The 24,029-nt window shown below is 45.9% G+C and overlaps 1 protein-coding gene across 25 annotated transcripts in view; it reads right to left on the bottom strand.

The window, feature by feature from the left end:
• The window catches only part of CLASP1 (cytoplasmic linker associated protein 1), a 267,443-nt gene that overhangs the window by 12,315 nt on the left and 231,099 nt on the right, over positions 1–24,029 (bottom strand). For all 25 annotated transcript variants that reach the window (XM_072788828.1, XM_072788829.1, XM_072788832.1 and 22 more), the window contains 6 exons: positions 23,643–23,793; positions 19,831–20,077; positions 18,198–18,388; positions 16,353–16,481; positions 1,813–2,019; positions 98–214 (listed from right to left, as the gene is read on the bottom strand). In XM_072788828.1, the coding sequence (XP_072644929.1) occupies positions 98–214; positions 1,813–2,019; positions 16,353–16,481; positions 18,198–18,388; positions 19,831–20,077; positions 23,643–23,793 (1,042 nt within the window). The remainder of the gene's footprint in view (positions 1–97; positions 215–1,812; positions 2,020–16,352; positions 16,482–18,197; positions 18,389–19,830; positions 20,078–23,642; positions 23,794–24,029) is intronic.

Raw genomic sequence — 24,029 nt, 5'->3', positions numbered from 1 at the left:
GACCCAGGCTGTATGGTGGCCAGAGCTGCAAACAAGCAGGTTCATGACGGCTGGCAGAGCCCAGGTGTGCCCTCGGCCCATGTAACACTATACATACCTTGCTCCCCGTGAGCTGGGCAAGGTGAGGTTTCAGCTCTTCTCCAATTACGGAATAAATTGCCACTAAGCAAAACACGCTGGCCTTACGCACACTACTTTCGGTGTTGTCATAACCCTACAAAGTCAGAGGGGACACAAAAAGGAAATGAGATCAAAGATCCGCTTGACAGGCAATGTCTCATCAACATTTCCACAAATACCCTCATAGTTCAACCTTGGACTCGCTGTTGCTAATATAATAACCACGACACACATGAGATTTGCCATGGAACCCAGAGAGAGCTCTCGCCCCACAGAGGTCAAAACTTAATAGAGTCGAGAGTGAGCTGGTTCCTGGGGTTGGAAGCAGAGGTTGACAAGTGGCACCGTGGTCTGCTGGTGCTGCTTAACATGAGCTGCCACAGCAGCACCACCCAAAAACCATGCCAGAGAGAATGGGAAAGGAAAGCAAGGAGGAAACATAGCTTGCTTCTTTCACATTTCTCCCAATGGGTAACGTAAATCCTTTTTTCCCCCTAAATTTCATTTATTTTTTTGAAAGAGAGAGAGCACAAGCACAAGCAGGGTAGTGAGGAGTGGAGGGAGAGGGAGAAGCAGGCTCCCTGCTGAGCAGGGGTCCAGCCCCGACCAAGGGGCTCGATCCCAGGACCTGAGATCATGACCTGAGCTGAAGGCAGACACTTAACGGACTGAGCCACCCAGGCCCCCTCTCCACCTCCTGGTTAAAGCAAATCTTGTGTGAAAATCCCTTTTAAGAAATAAGAACTGCATCCCTCGCTCAGGTGGGCAGAACCTCTGTGCCACCCAAAGATGGCTGGGGACGTCCATCCTCTACAACTGGGCCTCGATCTACCGTCAGCCTGGCCTCTGACTCACACTCAAATGGGGACTACCTGCTGTTCTCCAAGCAGGCCTGAGGAATTTTCTGTCTATATGTAAATTCCCAACCCGAGTGTTCGGCAAGCAACAGCATTTATTAAATCATGAAGCTGATTTCTCTCTACCTTCCGCACTGAAATCGCACTCTCCCTCTAGGGTCTGACTCTAAACCAGCTCTTCTGTGAGCCCTTCTCTCTCTGCCACCCCAGCCTGGACATCACCCCTCGCGCCTGATCTCAGAAACCTCCACACGCACCTACAGTAAGCCGGCACCTGGTGCCACCATCTAGAGCCACCTGCATAGCTGTACTGTGTCCCACGCATGCTCAAACACCCTCGGGGCGGTGCCGCAGCACTGCAGGACATCTTTTCTCTTCCAGAGTCTAACTCAATGCCTCACACTTAGAAGGCTTTCGGTAAGTGTTTGCTAGATAGGAGAGTAAGGACCATTATCTGATCCATGGCCCACGTTGCCCAGGGCTGCGGCCCACGGATGTACAATAGGGTTTTGCTAAAGAAATGAACAACAACAAAAATAACCAAAATATATTTATAGTAAAACAACTCCTAGAGCCACAGTTCTAATCTGCCAGGAAGATCTTTCAGCTACATTCAGGGGAAGGTGCATTAGAAAACAAGAGATGTGCAAGGCGTCCAAGCCACACAGCTGCACAGCCTCTAAAGCACAGGTCAGCGCCTGCCTTTTCCTCCCTACCCCTTGAGTGAAGGAGGAGCGCACAGCCCCCATGTCCCCGGGGGGCTGGGGGGCAGTGCCTGCTCTGGACCTCACAGCCCCGAGCAGACAGGAGCCGGCCAGCCACCGGGAGGGCCCACCTGTAGCAAGCCCGGGATGATGTCGGCAAGGAGCTGCAGCAAGGACTCCTTGGCGATCCTCTCGACGACTTTGGTCTGCATCTTGATGGCAGCGAGGTTGATGGGGTAGTCGGCGGTCTGGATGATGGGGCAGAGGACTTTAATGCACTGCTCTGGGTGGATGGAGCTGGCCAGTGTGGACGCCGCCTCCTCGGCAGCTCTCACCACCTGAAACATCAGGTCCCCCACATGAGTGAGCTCCCAAAGACCAAGTCACACCATTGCCTAACTTTGGGAAGCCAAGCGACAGATTTCACCTGGTGCCTCGTGCTAATGTGGTACAAGATATAGGGGGTGGGGGGCGTGCAAAGGCAGGCATGGGGATCCTGCTAGAAACCCTGGAGAGGTGGTTCTCCAACTGTCCCCCACCCCCACCCCACTGCCCTCCCTGGCAGCAGCATTCCTGAGAACATGCCAGAAATGCAAATTCTCTGGCCCCAACCAGGACTGGATGAATCAGAAACTGGGGGAGGGGTCAGGTGGGTGGTTAATTTTTTTTTAATTAACTTATTTTAGAGAGAAAGAGCCCGCAAACAGGGGGAGGGGCAGAAGGGGGGGGGAGAGGGGGAGAGGGGGAGGGAGGGAGAGAGAGAGAGAGAGAGAGAGAGGAGAGAATCTCAAGCAGATTCCCTGCTGAGCGCTGAGCTGGGCTCCATTGATGCAGGAGGGCTCAATCCCATGAGCCTGAGATCGTGATCTGAGTTGAAACCAAGAGTTGGACGCCAGGTGCCCCCCAGCAATAAGCACTTGGGAGTCCCCCATATGGAAAATTTTGAGAGTCTCTGCCCTTTCTCTACAAGATTAGGGCCTAAAAATATAGATGCTTTCCAACAGTCCACAGGACAAACACAAAACAATTCAAAAGAAACCTGGAAGAAAAATCGGAATGGCTTCAATATTTAGGATTCTGTGGAGGTGCCTAAATGTAAGGAGTTGGGGAAGCACCGAAAGAACTCTCTGGGTTTTCCTGAGGAGATTCTTAAGGTAACTTGCTTTTCCAGGAATCTGTGCCTGTACCACATTGCCTTGCACTTTGAAAGAAGTGGGTGAAATGGAGACTTGGCCAAAGGAGCGGCCTCTGACCTCTGAAGAGATCATGATGCACTAGCATACAGTGAGCACTTGTACTGGAGGCCACCAGAAGGGCCACATGAACTCCCTGTAATAAAGACAGAAGCTAAATGCAAAACCCAGCAAGAACAAAGACTGCAGGCTCTGAGCTCAGAGAGCTGGTACCTGATCCCAGCCACGCCACTCCCCAGTACTAAACCTCAACTCCCCATCTGTAAAATGGGGATACTTGACAAATATCATTTAATACACAGTATCAAAATGTACTAGGTTTTCAGAAGAGGAAGTCACTTCTGTTAATGGCACAGAGATACATATATATATGGTAAAGAAAACACCAAGCTGCAAACGTGTGCATTTCCTTATGAAATGTAATGAAAATCTAGTACTTTTCTCCTACTGCTGGCCCTGGACTGGTCATTCCACCCAGATTCTTCTCTGCTTTGTGTTCTATTTGAAACAAGTCAGCTGTCCTTAATTCAGCAACAAGATCAAGGTTTTCAGCTCAATACTTTAATCACCCCAGTGTTCTTGTGATTGAAGCCAAGACTGACCAACATGAAACAGCAGACTGACCATCTGGAAGGCATCTTCTAGACCTGGGCAAGAGTGCGCTAAGACGCCGGTGCCTACAAGCCATGGAGGAGAGGACACACGCTCTGCGTGAGGTCACTATAGGGCCCTGACTGAGGCACTGCCCCCCAGAGCCCCAGCATCTCTCTCTAGGAGGGGCAGGGGCAGATCTCAGGGCGCCACACTCCTGGCTTTGGTAAAAGACACAGATCAGCCTTGTGTTCAGCTGGGGCTATGCTGCCTTCTGAACAGGACTCGCTTCCTGGAGTGTGCCTCATCGTTCTGTGCATCTGCTCTGCTCTCAGAACAGTAAAAGGAAATCCAGCTTCTGACACAATCCTCTTCCAACAAAAGGGGGTTGAATTCATCTCATTTAAAAATAGCTATATTTAACAAGCCAACAAAAAGAGATAAAATGGAATCCTCACAATGGAGCAGTAGATAACTTGGATTGACATATATTTTCCTTGTCTTTATTATGATGGTGAGAAATCTCACAGAGGAAGACACAGACATGGCCAACAGGCACATGAGAAAATGCTCCGCATCACTGGCCATCAGGGAAATACAAATCAAAACCACAATGAGATACCACCTCACACCAGTGAGAATGGGGAAAATTAACAAGGCAGGAAACCACAAATGTTGGCGAGGATGCGGAGAAAAGGGAACCCTCTTGCACTGTTGGTGGGAATGTGAAATGGTGCAGCCACTCTGGAAAACTGTGTGGAGGTTCCTCAAAGAGTTAAAAATAGACCTGCCCTACGACCCAGCAATTGCACTGTTGGGGATTTACCCCAAAGATACAGATGCAGTGAAACGCCGGGACACCTGCACCCCGATGTTTCTAGCAGCAATGGCCACGATAGCCAAACTGTGGAAGGAGCCTTGGTGCCCATTGAAAGATGAATGGATAAAGAAGATGTGGTTTATGTATACAATGGAATATTACTCAGCCATTAGAAACGACAAATACCCACCATTTGCTTCGACGTGGATGGAACTGAAGGGTATTATGCTGAGTGAAATAAGTCAATCGGAGAAGGACAAACATTATATGGTCTCATTCATTTGGGGAATATAAAACATAGTGAAAGGGAATAAAGGCGAAAGGAGAAAAAATAAGTGGGAAATATCAGAAAGGGAGACAGAACATGAAGACTCCTAACTCTGGGAAACGAACTAGGGGTGGTGGAAGCAGAGGAAGGTGGGGGGTGGGGGTGACTGGGTGGCGGGCACTGAGGGGGGCACTTGAGGGGATGAGCACTGGGTGTTATTCTGTACATTGGCAAATTGAACACCAATAAAAAATAAATTTATTAAAAAATATTAAAAAAGATAAAAATAGGTATATTTAAGACTGATTATGCTGCATCAACAGTGGAGCTCATGTCCCAATACCTGGCATTTACCACTATGAAAAACCTGGAAGGAAATGCATGAAATGTCCGCTCACTATCTCAGGGTGGTAAGATTATAGGGAATTTTATTTTCTTCTTCGTATTTTTTATATTGAAAAATGGCAATGAGCATCATAGTAACATTCATAGCAAGGAGAATGTGTTTGTAAAAATCTACTTCAGGTGTTTTTTTGAGATCAGGAAAAGTTAACAGTTCACAGGGGAGCGGGGAGGATGGGGTGCTGCATTCTAAGACCAGACAGCCTTTGTCTTCCAGAAGTGATTCTGAGCTCTGGCATGGAGTCACACTCCCTGGGTGTTTGCGGAGCCTGGTGACTCTATACGGGATATCGTTATGATCTTTATAATAACTATTCCTATTTCTGTTTATCTCCTGTTTCTGTAAGCTCTCTTCTGCTCAACTAGAAAAATCACTGTAGCTAACCATTTGCCCTCCTTAACCAGCAGAAAGATCTTTTTCCTCAACTCCTAGAATTTTTTCTCTATTCCTGGTACCAAATGTATGATGCTTTGCATTCTTGCCAACATTTTTATGTGTCCCCTTCTTCCCAAACAGGCTACAAAGACCTAGCAGACAGGGGCTGGGGCATGTCCTTTGTACCCCAAAGTACACAGTAGTAAGTAGTAAATGTACACACAAAGTACATTTATCAGGTGTTCAACACTTACCGATGACTGAATTGCATTATGTCTGTCAATATGTTCCTATTCAAAGAAGCCCCACCTTCTCGAATTCTCAAAGTGTTCTTTCTTGTTAAAGCCCTTTTGAACATTCCCTGGGAGGGGCTGCTATCTCCTTAAGGCACTGACCAAAGTCTAGGGTCTCGTTCAAAAAGCTCACACTCCCATCACCTGGCCAGCACGCTCATGGACACAACACATACACTGTGGGGGCAAAGACTGGGATTATGTATTAATCCTTTCAGGAGTCAAAACAGGGACAACGAACAGCACATTCAAGGGTGAATACTGTGTACATGTGAGAAGACAGCTGTCGAGAACATCCATGATTTACCTGTGTTTATTATATATGTGAAAGGTCAGGCTTGGGTAAAAGAATCTTATTCTCAATAAGCCCATAACAGCGATTCTTCTTTTTTTGTGTGTGTGATTTTTCTTTCTTACAACAATTCCCCCTGCCTTCTGTCTTGTGCTCTGTGTGTCAGGGACCAAGCTCAGACCTCAGGCCACAAGAATGAGGATGACGGTGGGCCCTGGAGTCCCCACCTCAAGGTGCTGGGCAGGGTGGGCCACTCTGTGCAGAGGGGCAGCATGAGGTTACAAAGCCCCAGGGGGCTGTGGACCAGGCAACAAAAGCAAACAGGGACCGGAGGGTGGGGAGCAGCAGCTCTCTACCTGTAGAGCATCCTGCAGTTGGCCAGTAGATGAAAGGAAGTTGGTGAGGGACGTGACGCAAAACGAATGTCTGGGGAAGGCTTCCTGGGTGTTCTGCAGGGATGCCTTCTGGTTCAAGGGCCCTTGGTCATGCAGAGCCAGCCCACCATGCCTCTGCCTCCTTCGCAGTAGGCAAGTGGTCTGGGTTAGCCAGGCAGTGAGCTCAGCCTCCCCAGGTACCTCAATACAAGCAAGCAGACTGCCCTGTCAGCAGGCACGCACTCAGTCACACTGAGTTCATCGCCCTCCACTTTACATATATAGGACAATGAGACGATTTAAAGACAGCCCACTGTGATTTTATTCTTGCCAAATCAATCTCCTCAATCAATCTCAAAAGGCACAGCTTTTTCCACACAGGTGGCCCTGGTGTGCACACATGACCTTTAACCTTTCAGCCCAAGAAGGGCAACCCCAGAGTTGCATGGGCACATTCTCAGTCTCTGAGCACCATGTGGCAGACAAACCTGAGTTCATTCCTCTGGCAAGATGCTCAATCGGTCTGAGCCTCAATTTTTAAAAAATTCTAAAATGGGGATTTAAAAAATGACAACTCTGACCAAATACTGGAGTAAAAGAGACAACCTACCACTGCCTGCAGCTAAGGGGCCCCCAAGGGCAGAGTGGAGGATCCAGGGGCTCTGAGGCCACCAAGAGAGCTGAGCTCTGACCAGAGGACCCCTCCGACCTGGCCTAGCACCCACATCAAGTGGGTGGGACATTGCCAAGACTCTCTAAGAAGCTAACCCAAAACAAGGCCCAAGTCTGTCAAGACGGCATGCAAGGCCAGCAAGGCTTGGCTCCTGCCTGCCCATTTAGTGGGGTTTATGCCCTCCCTGTGCCCTGGTCAAGCTGAGGGCTCACCCTGCACATGCCCTGCAGGCCACTTTTCAGAGCCCTGGACTAGCCCTCTCCACTCCTCCTCACTGTTGCTCACTTGTGCTCTTCACCTGGCTGGCCCAGGTCACCCTTCAGGACTCATTGGCTGTAGTATGGCTCTGGGAAGCCTCGAGTGCACACCTTCATCACTGCACTCAAACACCCAGCTGGAGTGGTCTCTCCCAGTACACTCTAAGTCCCCTGAAGGCGAGATCTTATCTCAGTCATACTTTCACCCTCTGCGCCCAGTGTCATGTCCAATACACACGAGGTGCTCAGTGAATGTTTGTCAAATGAATTCCCCCACAGTGTATGTATTTTTAAAAATGCTCATGACTGGCAAAGTCACCTCTGGGGCATGCCTCACTGATTTGCATTTACATGTTCCAACCGAAGAGCTAGCCCAGAAAATGAGGAGGAAGCAAGATATCTATAAATGACCAACTTGAGCCTTGGGCAAAATCAACTGTGGAAGGCCTAGAGGGTTCCATTCCAGGTGTCACGCCTGAAAGGCAACAGCTCTGTCCTTTGGAAAAGAGACTCTGGTTCAGGTTCACTTTTTCTAGTAATCAACTGTTTGAAGAGGGGGCAGTGTATTTCTTAGAAGACTACCACCATGCCACGAATTACCTTAAGATAAAGTGCTTCTCTTCCTCCTCAGCACACGCACATCCCTCTGGTTGCTCTATGTCCATGGTGTACTAGGCACGTGGCTGAGTTCCGCACCGCTAAGCAGACAGTGGAAGTGTTGGGGGGTGGGGGGGCTGTCCATCTCTTTTCTAAGCTGTTCTCACAGGGAGACCATGCTCTCACAGGGAAACCCATGCCCTTCTGCTGTGTGAAACCACTGTTTGTAAGTACCCTAACATACTGCTCAGGAAGTGTGGTACTGAGTGAGGAAACTTGTATCTTAATTTTCAAACGTGGGTAAAAAAATAGCAGGGTCAGGAAACGCTGGGTGACTACACAGAGAGAGCCAAGGCAAAAAACACTGATGCACAGGAATCCATGCTGAAGATCCTGCTGGGAGCTGGGCAGCAGCTCAGTGGGTGCAAAGACAGGCTTGGAAACAGCCTGGGATTCAAGGGTCACAGTGCCACTTAACAGTCCTGGCGGGACCAACCCAATATGCCCCCCACCCCCCGACCCTCACGGTGAGAACTCCATCTCATCGTTAAGGTGTCCTTCTCCTCCCCTCCTGCCTCTCCGTGCTCTCTTGTCATTCAGCTGAAAGGGAGCTACCTACAGTCAGATGCTAGGCCCAGACTTTCACATCTGCTGGGCTGAAACCCAAACCCAAGGCAAACTTCCTCTTATAAAACTCCACCAATTCCCCATGTCACCCACGTGAAGCATTTAATCGAATGTACCTAATGTAAAAAGGTTTACAAAAAAATATCTGAAAATAAAAATCCAGAAGGTGTACTTCAAGATGGCAGGTTTGAGGCCTTCTCTCTTCCTGAGGTTACAGAAAGTTTCCCAGGACAGATATCATTTTTGGCAAGCTGCCTCAATCACGGTGAACTTTAGGTTTTGCCTCTGTGTTCTATGTAACATAAGAAGCAAAGATTATAAATGTAAGCAAACAGACAGCAAAAGTAAACATGGGCACTAGAAAGAAAAAAAAAAAAAGGAGAACAATACTTTTTAGTAGACAAGGTGGCCAGAAGTGGTAAGGATTTTAAAAAGGGGGATGGGGCATATTTATGACAAAACAGCATCAAGCAGGTTATAATCCACCTTGAAGTGATCAAAACTGTTCCAAGTCTGATTTTGCTACAGTCTGATTAGGAACATAAGGATTCTTTCTTTTCAAAGTTAGTGAAATAATAGTAGCTAGCTAGAAAAAGCATAATCTCCTCAACTAACTTTTAAAAAAAATGAGATCATTACTCAGAATATTAATGAATGTTTGCTTAAAGATAAGGTTTCTTCTAGAGCACAGAACCTGTCAAAAATTTGGATTTTGTGTTTTAAGTTCGCAAAGTTTGATTTGGCTCTGTCACAGACATGCCATAAAAATTGGTTCAATTAAAAAAGAAATTTTTTAATGCATAAAAAAAAAAAAAAGAAAAAACAACAAGCAAATGTTCCTAAACAATGACAATCAAAGGAGTCTTCCGGGTGGGGCATACATAGTTTTGTGCTGTAATCCTGTGGAAGCTAAGAAAAAGCATGATGCCACCTTCTGGGGAAAAGCTGGAAAGACCTTATACAAATGGGATCCACACAGAGTTTTGGGATCCACCAGGATCCTGGTGGGAGTCGGCCACAGGTGAGGGATTGGCACTGCTATAAATGCCAGGGTTACGGTAGAGTGCCAGCATGGGCCGGGACCTGCCTGTGGGTCCTCACTTAGCTAGGCTCAGTACCATAACAGAGGGAGGAAAGAAAAAAAGCTCCAGGTTCAACATCCATAGGCCTGAGTTTTGGACCTGATTCTATCATCAGCTAGTGAGACAGTCTGGGGAGAAATTTCTTCTACCTTCCAAGCCTCAGGTTCCCTCATCAGAAACATTAGGGGAAGAATGTAAACCAAGAATTTTCTTATCTTGGGTTATATATAGTCTTATTTCCCACCCCTACTTGACACATGCTGTTCCTTGGAAAAAAAAAAAAAAAAAACCACACACGAAAAATTTCAGGAGGCCAAGTCTGAATGAAATGATGTCTAGCAAGAGGACCATCACATCCCTGCCTGGAAGGCAGACTCAGAGCAACACACACTCTCTCAAATGCATTAAGGCAGTTAAGGGGGAGACTCCTGTCCTACCCCAAGGGGCAGAATTAGGACCAAGAGGAGAAAGTGCTGAGGAGTCAGAAGGGTCCAGAGCCTAGGAGGGTACCACAGATACAGGACTGGCCAGTCTCTCAGGAGGGATGGAAGAGACCACCTAAATCTCAGATGGGAACCTGGGCAGCACACAGAAGCCTCCTCCACTGCATCTCCAATGTCCATCTCTCAAATCTCATGGTGTTTTCCTGCCTGAAGGGGACAAGTGACAGCTACTCTAGCGTAGACCTGGATAGATTTGGCCATGCAGCAGCCCCAAGACTAAAGCTGTGCTTTCCATTGGGTTAAGTTTGCTCACCCAAATTTATTTTATTTTAAAAAAGATTTTATTTATTTATTCATGAGATACACACATAGAGGCAGAGACGCAGGAAGAGGGAGAAGCAGGCTCCATGCAGGGAGCCCAACGTGGGACTCAATCTTGGGTCTCTGGGATCACCCCCTGAGCCAAAGGTAGACGCTCAACCACCGAGTCACCCAGGAGTCCCACTCATTTAAATTTAAATAGCCTTCTTAGACGTATTTAGGAAAGTGCAGTTGTATCTGCTTTGTATATAATGTAAAAAGCTTGCCAACAATTCTGTCAGCATCTGCCTACTTTCTTCAGTGGAAAAAGAGAGAAAGGATAGTCCCTTCGGTTTTTTAGCAATGAGCCCTGCAGGGCAGGACACATCCCTGCTACCCTGGTTGACCCAGTGTACGTGTGTTCTAGAGACCCAAACGCACCTGGGGCTTGCCCACAGTCACGTACCCAGTAAAAGGCAGGAGGAGGATGAGAACCCAGGACTTCAAAGTCTCAACTCAACACTCTGATGTTGAACAATGGCCCTCTTGCCTGTTTCTGAGTAGGCGGACTTTCCTGAAGCTACAGGAGCTAAAGGGCAGGAGTCACGTCCGCCTCCTAGGAGGGCCAGTCCACCAGAGGGGAGCAGCTGCTCCCTCACCCTGAATAACACTGCAACGGCAGCTGGCGCTGCCATTCAGAACCAGACCCTCTGCTTGGCACCTCACAACAACCCTTCGAGGTAGAACACGGTATCTCTGCTTGACGTTCAGAACACGACGGCAGTCTGGGTCTCAGGGAGTCAACCCAGGCATGTCTTTGAAGCCCATGCTCCTTCCTCCTGGCTGTGCTGCCCAGCTCACTGTTAGAATCATCTCCCTAACTACTCCTTGCAGCCAATCTCGGGTTCTAACTACCTCAGGCAGTTTTCCTGGACTCTTCCAGCCCACTTCAAACTCCTAGGGCTTCTCACTCTGAACCATGTTTGCTTTAACCTCAACTAAACCATGAGCTCCTTGAAGACTGGAGCCCTGCCCCCTGCCCCCTACCTCCTGCCTCCAATAATAAAACATTTACCAGAGTTTGTGCTATTAGTGTCAGACTGTTGGCTTGGCAACTATTAACCTTTCCATGATTATATAGGTTTCTGGTTTTGCCTTTCTGTTAAAAAGCAAAAACTTGCAAAGGAAATAGGGTTTCTAGCCACATCCTGAGACTGAGTCAGGGAAAAGGTGCATATTTAGAACCTACAAGGGTTAAGATTTGTTACTCAATAGCAACTTTTAGAACTTTGAGGCTAGATGAGACCCAGATAATCATCTAATCCACTCCCTGCACTAACAGATAAGAAAAACCAAGGTCTGGAGAGGTGAAGTAATTTCTCCAGGTCCACATAATGCATTGTTCTGCAGAGCCAACTGACACACGGCTGCTGCCCCCAGAGAGGCTTCTAAGGACCATTCCAGAGTGTAGAGGATCTGGTTAAGTCGTGGTCAGATAGTGACTTTATTTTTTTTTTTTTCAATTTTTATTTATTTATGATAGTCACAGAGAGAGAGAGAGAGGCAGAGACATAGGCCGAGGGAGAGGCAGGCTCCATGCACCGGGAACCCGACGTGGGATTCAATCCCGGGTCTCCAGGATCGCGCCCTGGGCCAAAGGCAGGCGCCAAACCGCTGCGCCACCCAGGGATCCCAGATAGTGACTTTAATTGGTAGAATCTGAAAGAGAATTATCAGCTCGCTAAAATAAAATGTCTTCCCTCTGACACACTACTGCTCTTCTCTTGCCATATCTGTCAAAAGGACTACATGAGACCCACCACACCAGCAGGGTAAAGCGGAAGCAAGAACTCTAGTTCCTCAAATGTTTTATTTTAAAAATTAATTCCTTGAAATCCTAAAACATACAATTAACTAGAAATGATTTAAAAAGAGAACCCTAAAAGACAAAACATTGTTTTATATTTTATCTAAGAATCCAACTTCCCCAAGGAAATCAAAACACCCGAGGCTGGGCTGTGATGCCCGGCACACCCAAGTCTTTGTGCATGGCAGGAAATGTTTGGTGACCCAGTGCAGGACATATTGTGATGCTAATATTTTCTTCTTTAATTGATAAATATAACCCAATATTCACTAATGTGGACAAGTTCAAGAAAAACTAAGCCTAGAGATCAAAAAGTTTCAATTAGAGAATATCTTCAAGATATAGAGTTGGTGCTTCTTTCCAGTTTAAATAAACATTTACCAAGCACTTTCAAATCTGGGTCTCTATGTAAGACATAATTCCTGGGAACAATAGCTGTTCTTACATCACATGTGTATAAAATGATTCATAATTAGTGTGCCAATTGTTTACCAAGAAAGAGGTGCTTCAGAAGAAGATAAGGATGTCTAAAACCAGTTTCATGTGGCGATACTCATGCGGCATCCGACACTTTCCAAACCGTCATGCCTTTGGGTTTTATGACAGTCATGTTTTACAGGGTCATATACAGATGATGAGACCCAACAACGCAGCTGGACAGGACACAAGCTGGTCTAAACACCAGGTTTCCTGCCTCAGGAGTCATACCCCATGCTGACCCCAGAAGCCATTCATACCATCAATTCTCTTATCAAATCCCTCTTCATCGATGAAGGAGATATTCAGCACCAGCCTGAATAGACTGCAAATTCTAAGATGAGAAGAGTTAAAATCAATGAAGTTTTTTTTTTTTTGAAGTTTTCCTTCAAAACAGAAAATGAGCTTCAGATTTCTGAAAGTTCCTACCAATAATGAGCACTTTAAGATGTTTGCCATGACCTAACCCTACTGAAAAACCACAGTGACTTTGTTAATGAGTCACTGAAACTCAGTAGCAAAATTTATTTACTAAAAAGATAAAAAACAAGGAGTGAGATAATGAAGGAGATGTACTTATTCAAGTAAGGAACAGGAAAACGTGTCTAAACTGACTCACACCAACTTCCTAAATAGAAACTCTGAAGTGGTGTCTAATTCCCCCATGGTGCTTTACTGGGTCTGCACAGCTGAAGATGGGTGAGGTCTGAGTGAGGCCTAGCATGGTATATTTTCAACATGTAACAGAAATGTTTTGCATGGACTGTTCCTCTTAAAAGATCCTGAGAAACCAGACTTTTGCTCAAAGGATGGGAATACAAGCCATCTTATCGTTAGCCCTGCCCTGCTCATCTTCCTTAAGAACTTTTCTCACTGCTGCAGTCCCGGAACAATTGTAAGGTGTCTTGTGGCATGGCTGCCACCAATGCGGGTGCGGGAGGTCATCTGGTGCTGAGGTCTCAGAGTGGTTTGTGTCAGCCTGCCGAGTCTCATGTCCTTCATGTCCTGCGAAAACCTGGGTTCTGTCTGTGAATACAAAACCCCCTAGCTTCCTATGAGATGGAAGTTCCAGGAGCGCTCCAAAGAATGAACATACTTGGGAAATACTAATTAGCTGGGAGGGCAGACTCCGCCTCTGTAGGACCAGTACCGGTCACTGGGAGTTTCTGGCCAAGGGACAGAATGAGGCTTCACAAGGAGAACGCCAAGGGCACCAAGTCAAGGTGAGCGTGAAGGTACGCAAAGCAGGGGAGGCCTGCCAGTAGGCACTCCTTTATTTGGAACACAGTGTTTTCCCTACCTGCTTTATCAGGCAATCAGTGACAGCAGCGTGGAGACCCAGGTTACTCCAATTCCATGACAAGTGAACACTGCTAGGTTTACTTTAAGCAATAGGCACGTCCCTTAGGCAACTGAAAGGACTTCACACATAAGAATTTTCTCTCCGAAATTTCTCATTTTACAGGAAGGAAAAAACCCCTAAAACGAGATCCCTCAAGAAAACGGCTAAAAGCAAAGAGATGATTTAATTCTGCTCACTTGTACTTCTTAGGGTCAGAGTGTCAAAGTTTCAGATCAGGATGCTGACTTTAAGCACAGGCATCTTCCAAGGGGATAGGTACTAAGTGCCACACACTTAGTCAAGGGTTTCACCTTGATGCCACATTCTACCTATATCCTCTACTGAGGAAATAACTGACATCAGATATTTGCAAAAAAAAAAAAATCAACATGACTTCTTTTTAAGATAGATTTATTTATTTACTTATTTGAGAGAGTGCGAGCGAGCATGAGAATGGGAGAGGCAGAGAGAGGAGGAGCCTCTCAAGCAGACTCCATGCTCAACATGGAGCCCAATGAGGGGCTCGATCTCATGACCCTGAGATCATGACCTGAACTGAAACCAAGAGTCGGATGCATAACTGACTGAGCTACCCAGGCACCCCTTACTTCATTTTTTGATCATATATTCTCATTAAGGAGACGCTATTATGGTTAAAAAAAAAAAAAAAAAAAAAAGGCCAGCACAGGTCAGGCCAGGTCAGGCCCCTTAAAAGAAACACATGACCTGCTTCACATCTTGGTTCTGCCAATGACTGCTGTGCATCACCTGACAAACCGTGGCATTTGGGGGACCCTCTTTCCTTGCTCAGAAGTAATAGTGTTGGCTATATTAGCTCAACTGGTCCTTACATTTTTAAAATGAGTTATTGTAAAGGGAAAGTGATCTGTTCAAACATGAGTGATTTTCACTATCACACAACTAAGCCAGAATTCGGGAGCATACACTATCAGTCTGAACACAAACCTATCACTTATGAAATTGTGTCATGCTAGGACTATCAGGCAGAGATGCCTAGACAGAGCATGAGACCCCGACTCTTGTTATGTATGCAACTGTGGGGCGAATTTCCGGATCAAATCTGTCATTGTTTGGCAGCCATGTAACCACTAAACAGAGAAAAACCATGATTTTAGGGTCCAGATTCTTTTTGTAGACCTGTAAAAACTGTTCTCACTGCAATTCCCTTAATCCATGAATGTGTTCATGAGAGTCACGTGGGAGTGGAGAATGAACTGAACAAGTGGTTATGTCTCACTTTGGGGTCAAATCCACTCAAGTTTTCTAAAGTTCTAAGTACACAGTCCTATCTTCCACAGTGCCTTCTTTTCCGAAGGGTGTTGTACTTAGGAAAGCTCCATCCACTATTCTCCATAGGTTTCTAGACATCAAGGGACTGGTGGGCCATAGGGGCCAGACAATTCAGTAAGCGAGTGGATGAGGATTTGTTGCATATCCCTTCAAGGCCAGTCGTACACATGTGGGGAATAGAAACACGTCCTTCTGGCTCTCCAGGAGGCATCTGAGGTGCCAGGACAGTTTGCTAGCATTTTTCCGGATCTCACAGGCACAATGAGAGGGGAAGAAAGGGAGGAAGACCAATGTGGTGTAGCACCTGTCATTATACACAGCCCAGGAACCCTCCCTGGCTGTTTGACTTATTTGTGATTTATTTACTTACTTTGAGAGAAAGAGAGAGAACATGAGTGAGAGGGGGAGAGGGAGAAGGAGAGAATCTCAAGCAGAGTCCACACTGAGCATGGAGCCCCACATGGTGCTGGATCCCAGGACCCTGAGATCATGACCTGAGCCAAAACCCAGAGTCAGATGCATAACTAACTGAGCTACCCAGACGTCCCTGGCTGTCTCATTTAATTCTCACAAGAAACTATGACAGTACCAACTTCTATCTTATACACAAGCCCACTGAGGCACAGAAGCTGAAAGAATCTGTCGAAGTTGTAGAACAAGGAAGAGCTGCTCCTGGCACTTGCACATTTGTGTCTCCCAAGCCCACTGCAATCTCCCAACACCAGTCTGGTGGGTGCCAAATGCCACCAGTAAATGGCAGACATCTACAGCCCTCCTTTTGACCATGCAAGAGGAACCACTGATTTGGGAAATCTCTCAGGGACAGGGCAGTGGAACAGGTGAGTTTCTGTACACGTAGAAAGGGAGTTGGGAACCTACCAAGAGGCACCATGCCTGCAACCACACCTGGGGTCAGCCATCATGCTAGCAGTGGGCTCTTTGCCCTGTAGCATGGTCTGGGCCAAGCTCAAAGGGAGCGACTCCCTGTCTTAGGCTGCACAGTGATCCACACTCCTCTCTTCCCACATCTTCACTGCATCCCCAGACCCATCTGCTCAGTATTCCTAGGCCAGAGGCCTGGCTCACCTCCTTATGGGAGTCTTTATGGGCTTCCAGAGTCTTCATAATGGTCAGCTCGGCGTAGTTTTTAAATCTTGCTGGCTGGTTTCTCAGAATTTCCCGTAAAACTCTCAGTGCTAGTGCTCGGATGGAATGCTGGAGTGTAAGAGGAAAGGAAGACATTAGCAAGCAACACCCAGTGCTTCACTGAACTTACTAGCCGGCAGCATCCGGCAGGGCCAAGCACCCAGCCCCGAGCTTCCCTGGCACTTTGCTGGCACCTCAACACAGATCACATTGTTTACAAGGCACAGGCTGAGGCGGATACCTCCATGAGGCAGGCGCTGTGCTGATGCCGACATTCCCAGGACCCAGCACCTGAGAGGGACCTGATGAAGGTTTCTGGACTGAGCCAAGTGAGGACCAAATGAGACCAAATGAAGATGATGCATCTAAGTTCATTATCAATCTCCTGGGGAATGTCCAGATTTCCTGAGGCTTAAATATGCAAATTACCCTTTTGTAAAAGTTACAAAAAGAACAGGCAAAAAGCATGTAACCATTTCATCCATATGACCTTTAAGACCTTTAAGACTGCGGACAGAGAGAGCACTGCAGACCTGTCCTTACTCTTGACCTTCTGTGTGCTGAGATACCAAGGGAAGGGAATGTGTACACGCCTTGAGCTGTCTGAGGCCCGAGACTCACCATTTGGAGGAAAGCCACTGCAAACAGACTCCTAATCTCAATAAAAGAAAATGAGGTTTACACCAAACAGAGCCAAAAAGTACATCCTGCTTCTTCGTCACTCATCTGTACAGTTCACACACTAACACACCATCTACCTGCCCTCTACACGACATCACTTTATCACCCAACAAAGCCTGACCAGGCAGATATGCTTCGGCAGCCAATACTTTGTTGTAAGGGAAGTTAATACAGCTTTTTTGTCACTGTATTTCTTGTGTACTCACCCCTACACCAAACCATTAACCTGAAGCATCAGAAAGAAATCAGAGTCATCATGACACTCCCCAACCCTCCAGCACCTGTCTTCCATCAACATGACCCCAAGGTGATCTTTACCGTGGGCTGTGTTGAGATTCCTCCAAATCCACCTGGTCCTGCCCCTGAACTCTTCACCACGCTGGCTTCATTGCTACCTCTGCCAGCTGACACAAAGCCCGGGGCAGAGATAGACTTTTACATCTAGAGTTGAATATAGACAATTCCCAACATATGTTGCTGTCTCTGTATAAGCGATGAGCGCTCAGATGGGAGAAGGCAGGGCTCTGACCAGGTTAGTCCTCCTTTCAGAGTCATCTTGCACAGTGCCATGTGTGGATTACAGACCAGGCACGGCACAAATGCCTCATGGGCCACGTTTAAATGTCACGGTGCAAAGAGAGTTTTTTATTTTGAAAATAATAGAAGATATCTAACACTTGTTGCTTGACCAATGACGATGACTGGCACTGCTCATATATGCAGGGCTGAATCTACACAGAATTTCATGGAGGCAGCATCCAATAGGGTCTTTTAAAAAATGAACTTCCCTCTTTCTTAGTCACACATGAAACAGAAAAAAAGCTCACTGTGAAAAACCACTCCATGCTAACAAAGTTGCAAGAAATTTGGGTTCAACAAAGTAACCTAAAGCAGGAACAGGTTTTCTACCAGGTCCTATCTGGTTACAGAAAACACTTGCATATAGTAAGCCGAGAATGGGGCCTCTCTCTGACAAATGTTTTGATGTCAACAGTAGGCACAATACAGAAGATAAAGTCGAAGCCAAACACAAGGAGAGCAGGACTCAATAACCTGTCCCATGGGAAGGGGGAATGTCAAGATGAGGAAGGGGCGGGGCCTCACATCTTTATCCCCGAGCGTCTCCAGCAGCAGGAGCAGAATGGTCTTAAAATGTTCCTCCCAGACGCCCAGGCTGTCTTCCCGAGTGATCTTGAGCAGCTCCAGCAGGGCGCCTTTCCGTTCCTCTACCCGCTCGTTGTGGTTGGACAGCTCTTTCAGGAGGTCGGCCACCAAGTCAGAATGGTCAATGGGCACTGAAGAGACAGCGAAACAAGTCCCATCACCAGACATGTACCCCGGGGAACACCTGGCCTTGGTGATGCTCAACTCCCCTCCATCGCTCTCTGCTCTCCCGAGGCAGCCTCTCCTCCATCACTGCTGCCATGCTCTCCACTCTGCTTGGTACCACTTCACTCTTTACACCCTCTTTACACCGCCTCACCAAATACAGAAAGAGATGTGAGAACAGGTATCAAGTACCAATACCAACATTTTTACCCTTCCTTTCCATCTTTTGCCCCCCCTCTTATTTCAGAAAAACAGAAGGAATCATCTAAAAGTCCTTCCCTGGGTCCTGTCAGGACATGTGTCTTCTGAGGCCAGGGACTGTGTCTCATTTGCCTCCTTGTCCCCAGGAAGCTATAACACTTCATGGCACACAGTGAATGCTAACTCTTGAGAGTAGGGTTCTGATTTAATCCTCCATTCAGAATTGAAAAATAAAACAAAAGGCTTGGGAACAAAGTGCATATATATAACTTTTTAAAAAATGGCTATTAAATGAACATGACAATCAGGTGAAAAGGAAAGAATTAAGTTCCTGATAAAAATACCATCTTACCAATGCACTTTACTCACTTGTTACTCAACAATGGACACTGGTCTTAACACAAGTGTCAGAAAACAAAATAAGACAGCAGACTAGTTCTGTTCCATATCAAGTATGTTATATTTGGGTAAGTCATTTAAGCTTTCTGAACCTTTAGTTTCTTAACCTGTGAAATGGGAAGAATTCCCTCTATCCCATTAGATCTATATGTAAAACACTGAGTTGGGCAGCAAGCAGATGGAAATACAGGAGCTCAGTATACGCTAGATCCCCTGTCTCTGAACCTCAGGACAGAAGTCAGCCTAAAGCAGCTCCAGGAAGATCTGGTGAAAATGCTGGTGTGAGAAAGGAGGCTCTCAGTGGTGCTATAGGATCACATTCCCATAGTTCCCACAGGGAGAGTGCATAGTGGGGCCTCTATGAACGCGGAGCCTGAATGCTGAGCCTGTGCTGGGCTGTCTTGTGCCTTTGCTGCCAGAAAGGAGTATCTAACTACTACTCCCCTCGTGCTTCTGACCTCCACTCAGACCCTGGCTCCCTGGGGAAGCCTTCCCTCCTGGGTACAGCTGACCTGCCTTCACCACACAGTGTCACAACTCCAAGTTTAGGTCAGCTGTGTGACTCCTGTTTCACGACTGCCTCTGTGAGTGGTCTGTAAGCTTCCAGAGGGCAGACACTGTTCCTTCCATGGCTTAGCACATGGTAGGAGCTCAATGAAATAGTTGCTGAACAAGCAGCTAACCAGAACAGATCAAACAAATCATTTAGGTTTGCCCTGTCCACCCCAAGCTGCTCTGACAAGAGGAGAAAGCCTCAAAGAAAGTACTTTCAGATGGAGAGGAATCAAGTAAAAAAAAAATGGCGAACCATCTCGAAGCTGCTCCATGTCATCATCAAACACGGCCTCCTTCAGGGCTGTCTTGTCATAGGTGTTGATGGTGTCGGAGTAGGGATAGGGATTATAGTCTCGCACTCGCGGCCCCGGGAAGGCACGTGGAGGCTGGGTGTTGAGGAGGGATGTCTTGTTATCCAGAGCCGTTCTGCCTCCTTCCACCACATCACTGCCTCCCCGACCCTCAGTGGCAGGCGAGGCAACTCCACCATCGCGGGACACCTGGAGCACAGCACGTGGTCAGTTCCTCTTTAGGACTTTTACCAAACTCTTCCTTTACATTTTCAGAAGCATCAGGAGAACCAGATCTCTCACTTGAAATCTGGCCACCAACAAAGGGACAGTTAAGAGGGCTTCAATCTGCAAACACCTAATGCATAAACTACCTTAACAGGAACCGAATATGCTTATGTTTTCATCTCTTCATTCATTAAATTACACATACGTCTGACTGTGTACTTGGTGATGACTTTTATGCACACATTTCTCCCGGAATTTCATGTGCCAGCACTGCTGCCCATCACTTTCTTCACGAGCAGCAGGGTTTTCTCAGTGATGCCCTGATACATCACCAATGCTAGATGCTCTCTGGATTCTCACCACAAGATCTAAAAGCAGCTCAACCATTTGTGAGCTCCTGTTACATATCCCCCCAAAAGTGGTGAGCCAAATAATGCTTACTAATCTCTAGCAGTGGGGAGCTCAGTATCTGAGAGGCACATCCTCCCCCGGACACCCATGACTCTTGTTTAGGCTTTGTTGGTATTTTCTGAAATTCTTTTCTTCCTCATATATTCTGAGACTCGTCCTCAATGAATTCACCCCCTGGTGTCCTTGTATCCTTGTAGCATGTTCCTGACTCCCCACTCCTGAGGAGTGCCGCCTGTCTGTCTGGTTCCCTTTGCAGGGAGGTACTATAACCAAGCAAGCATGGGATGACTGCTGGGAACAAAGCAAAGCCTTCACTTCTCCTCACCCCCAACACTGACTATGTAACAATGGTGGAGCCATATCCAGGCAGCCGGGCCACACTGGTGATTCTGGTGGCATGTTTTTCACTTGTGCTGCTGACAAGATACATCTCTTTCATCTTGTTTGTATGCATTTTTAAAAATTGTGGCCAAAAAAAAAAAGCCAGTTTAAAATTATGGCTAATCATATGTAAATCATTTTAATCATTTAATTTATAGGTACAAAGACGGTGACATTAAAAACAGTCATGGTATTTTGTAATATTATATGTTGGGCAAACCTTTTCATTTTCCCCAACCAAAATTTATACCCATTAAATAATAATTCCTCGCCCTTCCTGGCCCTGGTAACCTCTACGGGTATCTGTTCAAGTCCCTTCTTTCAGTTCTTTTAGACATACATCTAGTGGAACTGCTGGGATACATTAGGTATTAAGTAATGCCAAAAAAGATTTTATGCTATTAAGATCTAAAAAGGATATGTAATATATGGGTAGACATGAACAAAATAAGACTTCAGGCTTTTCTCTCTATAGGAAGATGATTCATGGATGATTTAAATTTTTTCTCTTTGGAACTCTTTTCTCAAAGTAAAATAGATATTATTGTAATGAAATAAATTAGAAAAAGAGAAAGGTTTTAAAAAACTTGAGACATTTAAAAAATAAAGCTAAACTATCCTAATTCTAATCACTTTTAACCAAAACAAAACAAAACAAAATCTTACTTTTTAAACTTGTGTATTATCCCAGTCCTTATCTTCATGCAGATTTTGCAGAGTGGGGATCACAGAGCACATACTCTCATATATTTTGCTTTCCTCGCAGTATAAAGGTCCCATATAAATATTTCCATTTGTATCCTAATAAGATTTACTCAACTATTCCCGTTTTTTAAAAAATGTTCCTGATTTTTGTTGTTATTATTTATAGATAATGCTGAAATAAGCTACACTGTAAATAATAACTTTCTTTTTGCTGAGTTTGTTATTTAGTATAGATTGTCAAATGTTAGATTACTGGATAAAGGATATGGAACTTAAAATGACTTAGGCTGAGGAGAGCCTGGGAGGCTCAGTCAGTTAAGTGTCTGATTCTTGGTTTTGGCTCAGGTCATGATCTCAGGGTTGTGAGATCAAGCCCCGTCTTAGGCTCCAAGCTGAGTGTGGAGCATGCTGAAGATTTCTCTCTCCCTCTGCCTCTGCCCCTTCACCCCCCTACCTCCCACCCCCAAGCTCTCTATATCTCTTTAAAAAAAATCACTTATGGTAAATATAATTTAATAAGCTCCAAAGCAATTATATCAAGTTCCTGCTTTTGGAAACCATCTATCTTCCTGGTGGATCTGACATTCATCCTTACAGATGTCTGTCTTAATAGCCTGGTCACTTACCAAGCCAAAGAGACATACTAGCCAAAGGGACATAACTTTCACACTTAATGCATTTTTATATCCACTCTAGCTTCTTTGCTAACACTTTGGTAATCAGCAGCTAAAATGCTGAGTTTCGAAGCTGCTCAACAATTCAATTTCCACTTCATCATATTTAATGCAGATAGAAAATAACAATGAATGTTCAATGGAACCCTTTCACTCCACACCTGACTGGTCCCTCTCTTTGGCTATTCCTAAAAGTCTCCCTTAAGTTCTCTCACCATACTATACTATCCTGGTCTCCCACACAATAACCTGTAGCTTTTCTCCCAACTCCTTAGCGTTGATGCTTCTTTGGATTTTGTCTGTACCCTTTTTACTTGTTTGATTTTACTCACTTTTTAGTTTTCATCAAGCAACTAGTCAACGCCTCTCAAATCTCTATCCCCTACCTGAATGGCCAGCCTAAACTCCAGACTGGTATCTGCAAAGACCTCTGGGATATGTATGCTCAGATATTCCATGGGTCCTCCGAGTCACACATATTCACAACTCAATTCATCATGTTCCAAATGGACTAATAGACATTTTTTCTCTCCTTCTGGGATATTATCTCACTGAACTGCCCCAGCACTTGAGTCCTAGTCAGAGACATCTGACTCTAATATTTCAGATCATGTCCTACCTACCCCTACTTCCTCCAGACTCATTCTCCATCTCACAGGGACAACAATCTTTCTAAAATATAAGTGTGACCATGCCACTTCCCTGGTTACAGATCCCTCAGAGACTCTCTGGTGACCCCATAGGAAAGCGAAGACACTGGTAGAAAGTCCCCTGGGTGTGAGTGCCCTTCCTGAGCCAACCTCTGCAGCTCCTTCCCCAAACCTCACCACCACCACAACACACTCGCCCTCTCCACTGCAGCCCCCACCAGAGGGAAATCCTGTCATGCCCACAGCACCTCTGTTTTCTCATAGCTGCCCCCCGCCATCTGTCCAGACAAACTCCCTTGGACCCTTTGCTTCAAGTAACTCCGAGGGTGTGACCATCTCTCCTGTTGACCCTTCTCGAGCACCAAGACTGGCCCAGAGTGTCTCTTCAGTACTGAAGCCTGACCACCCTCTGCCTCTGCGTGAGACGAGCACTACCAGAAAGCCATGTGGGTGTCCAACTCAGGCCTGTTATTTCTATCACATCTCAGAAGCAAAACTATATGTCCACGGTAAACAAAAACCAGACGGGAGAGGAGGTAGTTGACGTTTTTCACAAAGACAGCTGAGGGTTACTCAAAATTTTATGAAGTTGCTTTGGGCCTCTTAAAATAATGCTATTCTAACTACCAGATAAAAGTAACAATGAAGTTCAGTATTCACAGTGGTCAGTATTCAGATTTATCACTTAATTGAAATACAGTTCTCTGCTAGCCTGGGGATACTTACAGTATCACAGTCCTTCTTGCCATCTCTTTTAATTGGCTCGTTCAGATCCTCTTGACTTCGAAAACTAAACTTTTCAATGGCTTCTGTAACTCCACGCAGAGAACTATAAATTTCTTCAGAGTTCAGGTTCTCTGTATCATACTCCAGCATGCTAAAGATCAAAAACAGTGTATTTCTTAAATTAAAGCATATGAATAAACTTGAAATATGGGTGTAAAAGACTTCCAATAGTTTATGAAGTAAGGGGTAATTACAGTTTGGTATCTTTAGGTGATTTGTAATGAAAAGGAGACACCTTTTGTTAGAGCGCCACCACTGGACAATGATGTGTTCTTTGTCAAACCAGGCCCCAAACACATTACATTGGCACTCAGAAAGAACCAGTGG

Source organism: Canis lupus, chromosome 20 (genome assembly GCF_048164855.1).
Source record: "Canis lupus baileyi chromosome 20, mCanLup2.hap1, whole genome shotgun sequence".
Lineage (NCBI taxonomy): Eukaryota > Metazoa > Chordata > Mammalia > Carnivora > Canidae > Canis > Canis lupus.
The sequence above is the reverse complement of the archived record's forward strand: the minus strand, read 5'-3'. Positions and strand labels throughout refer to the sequence as shown.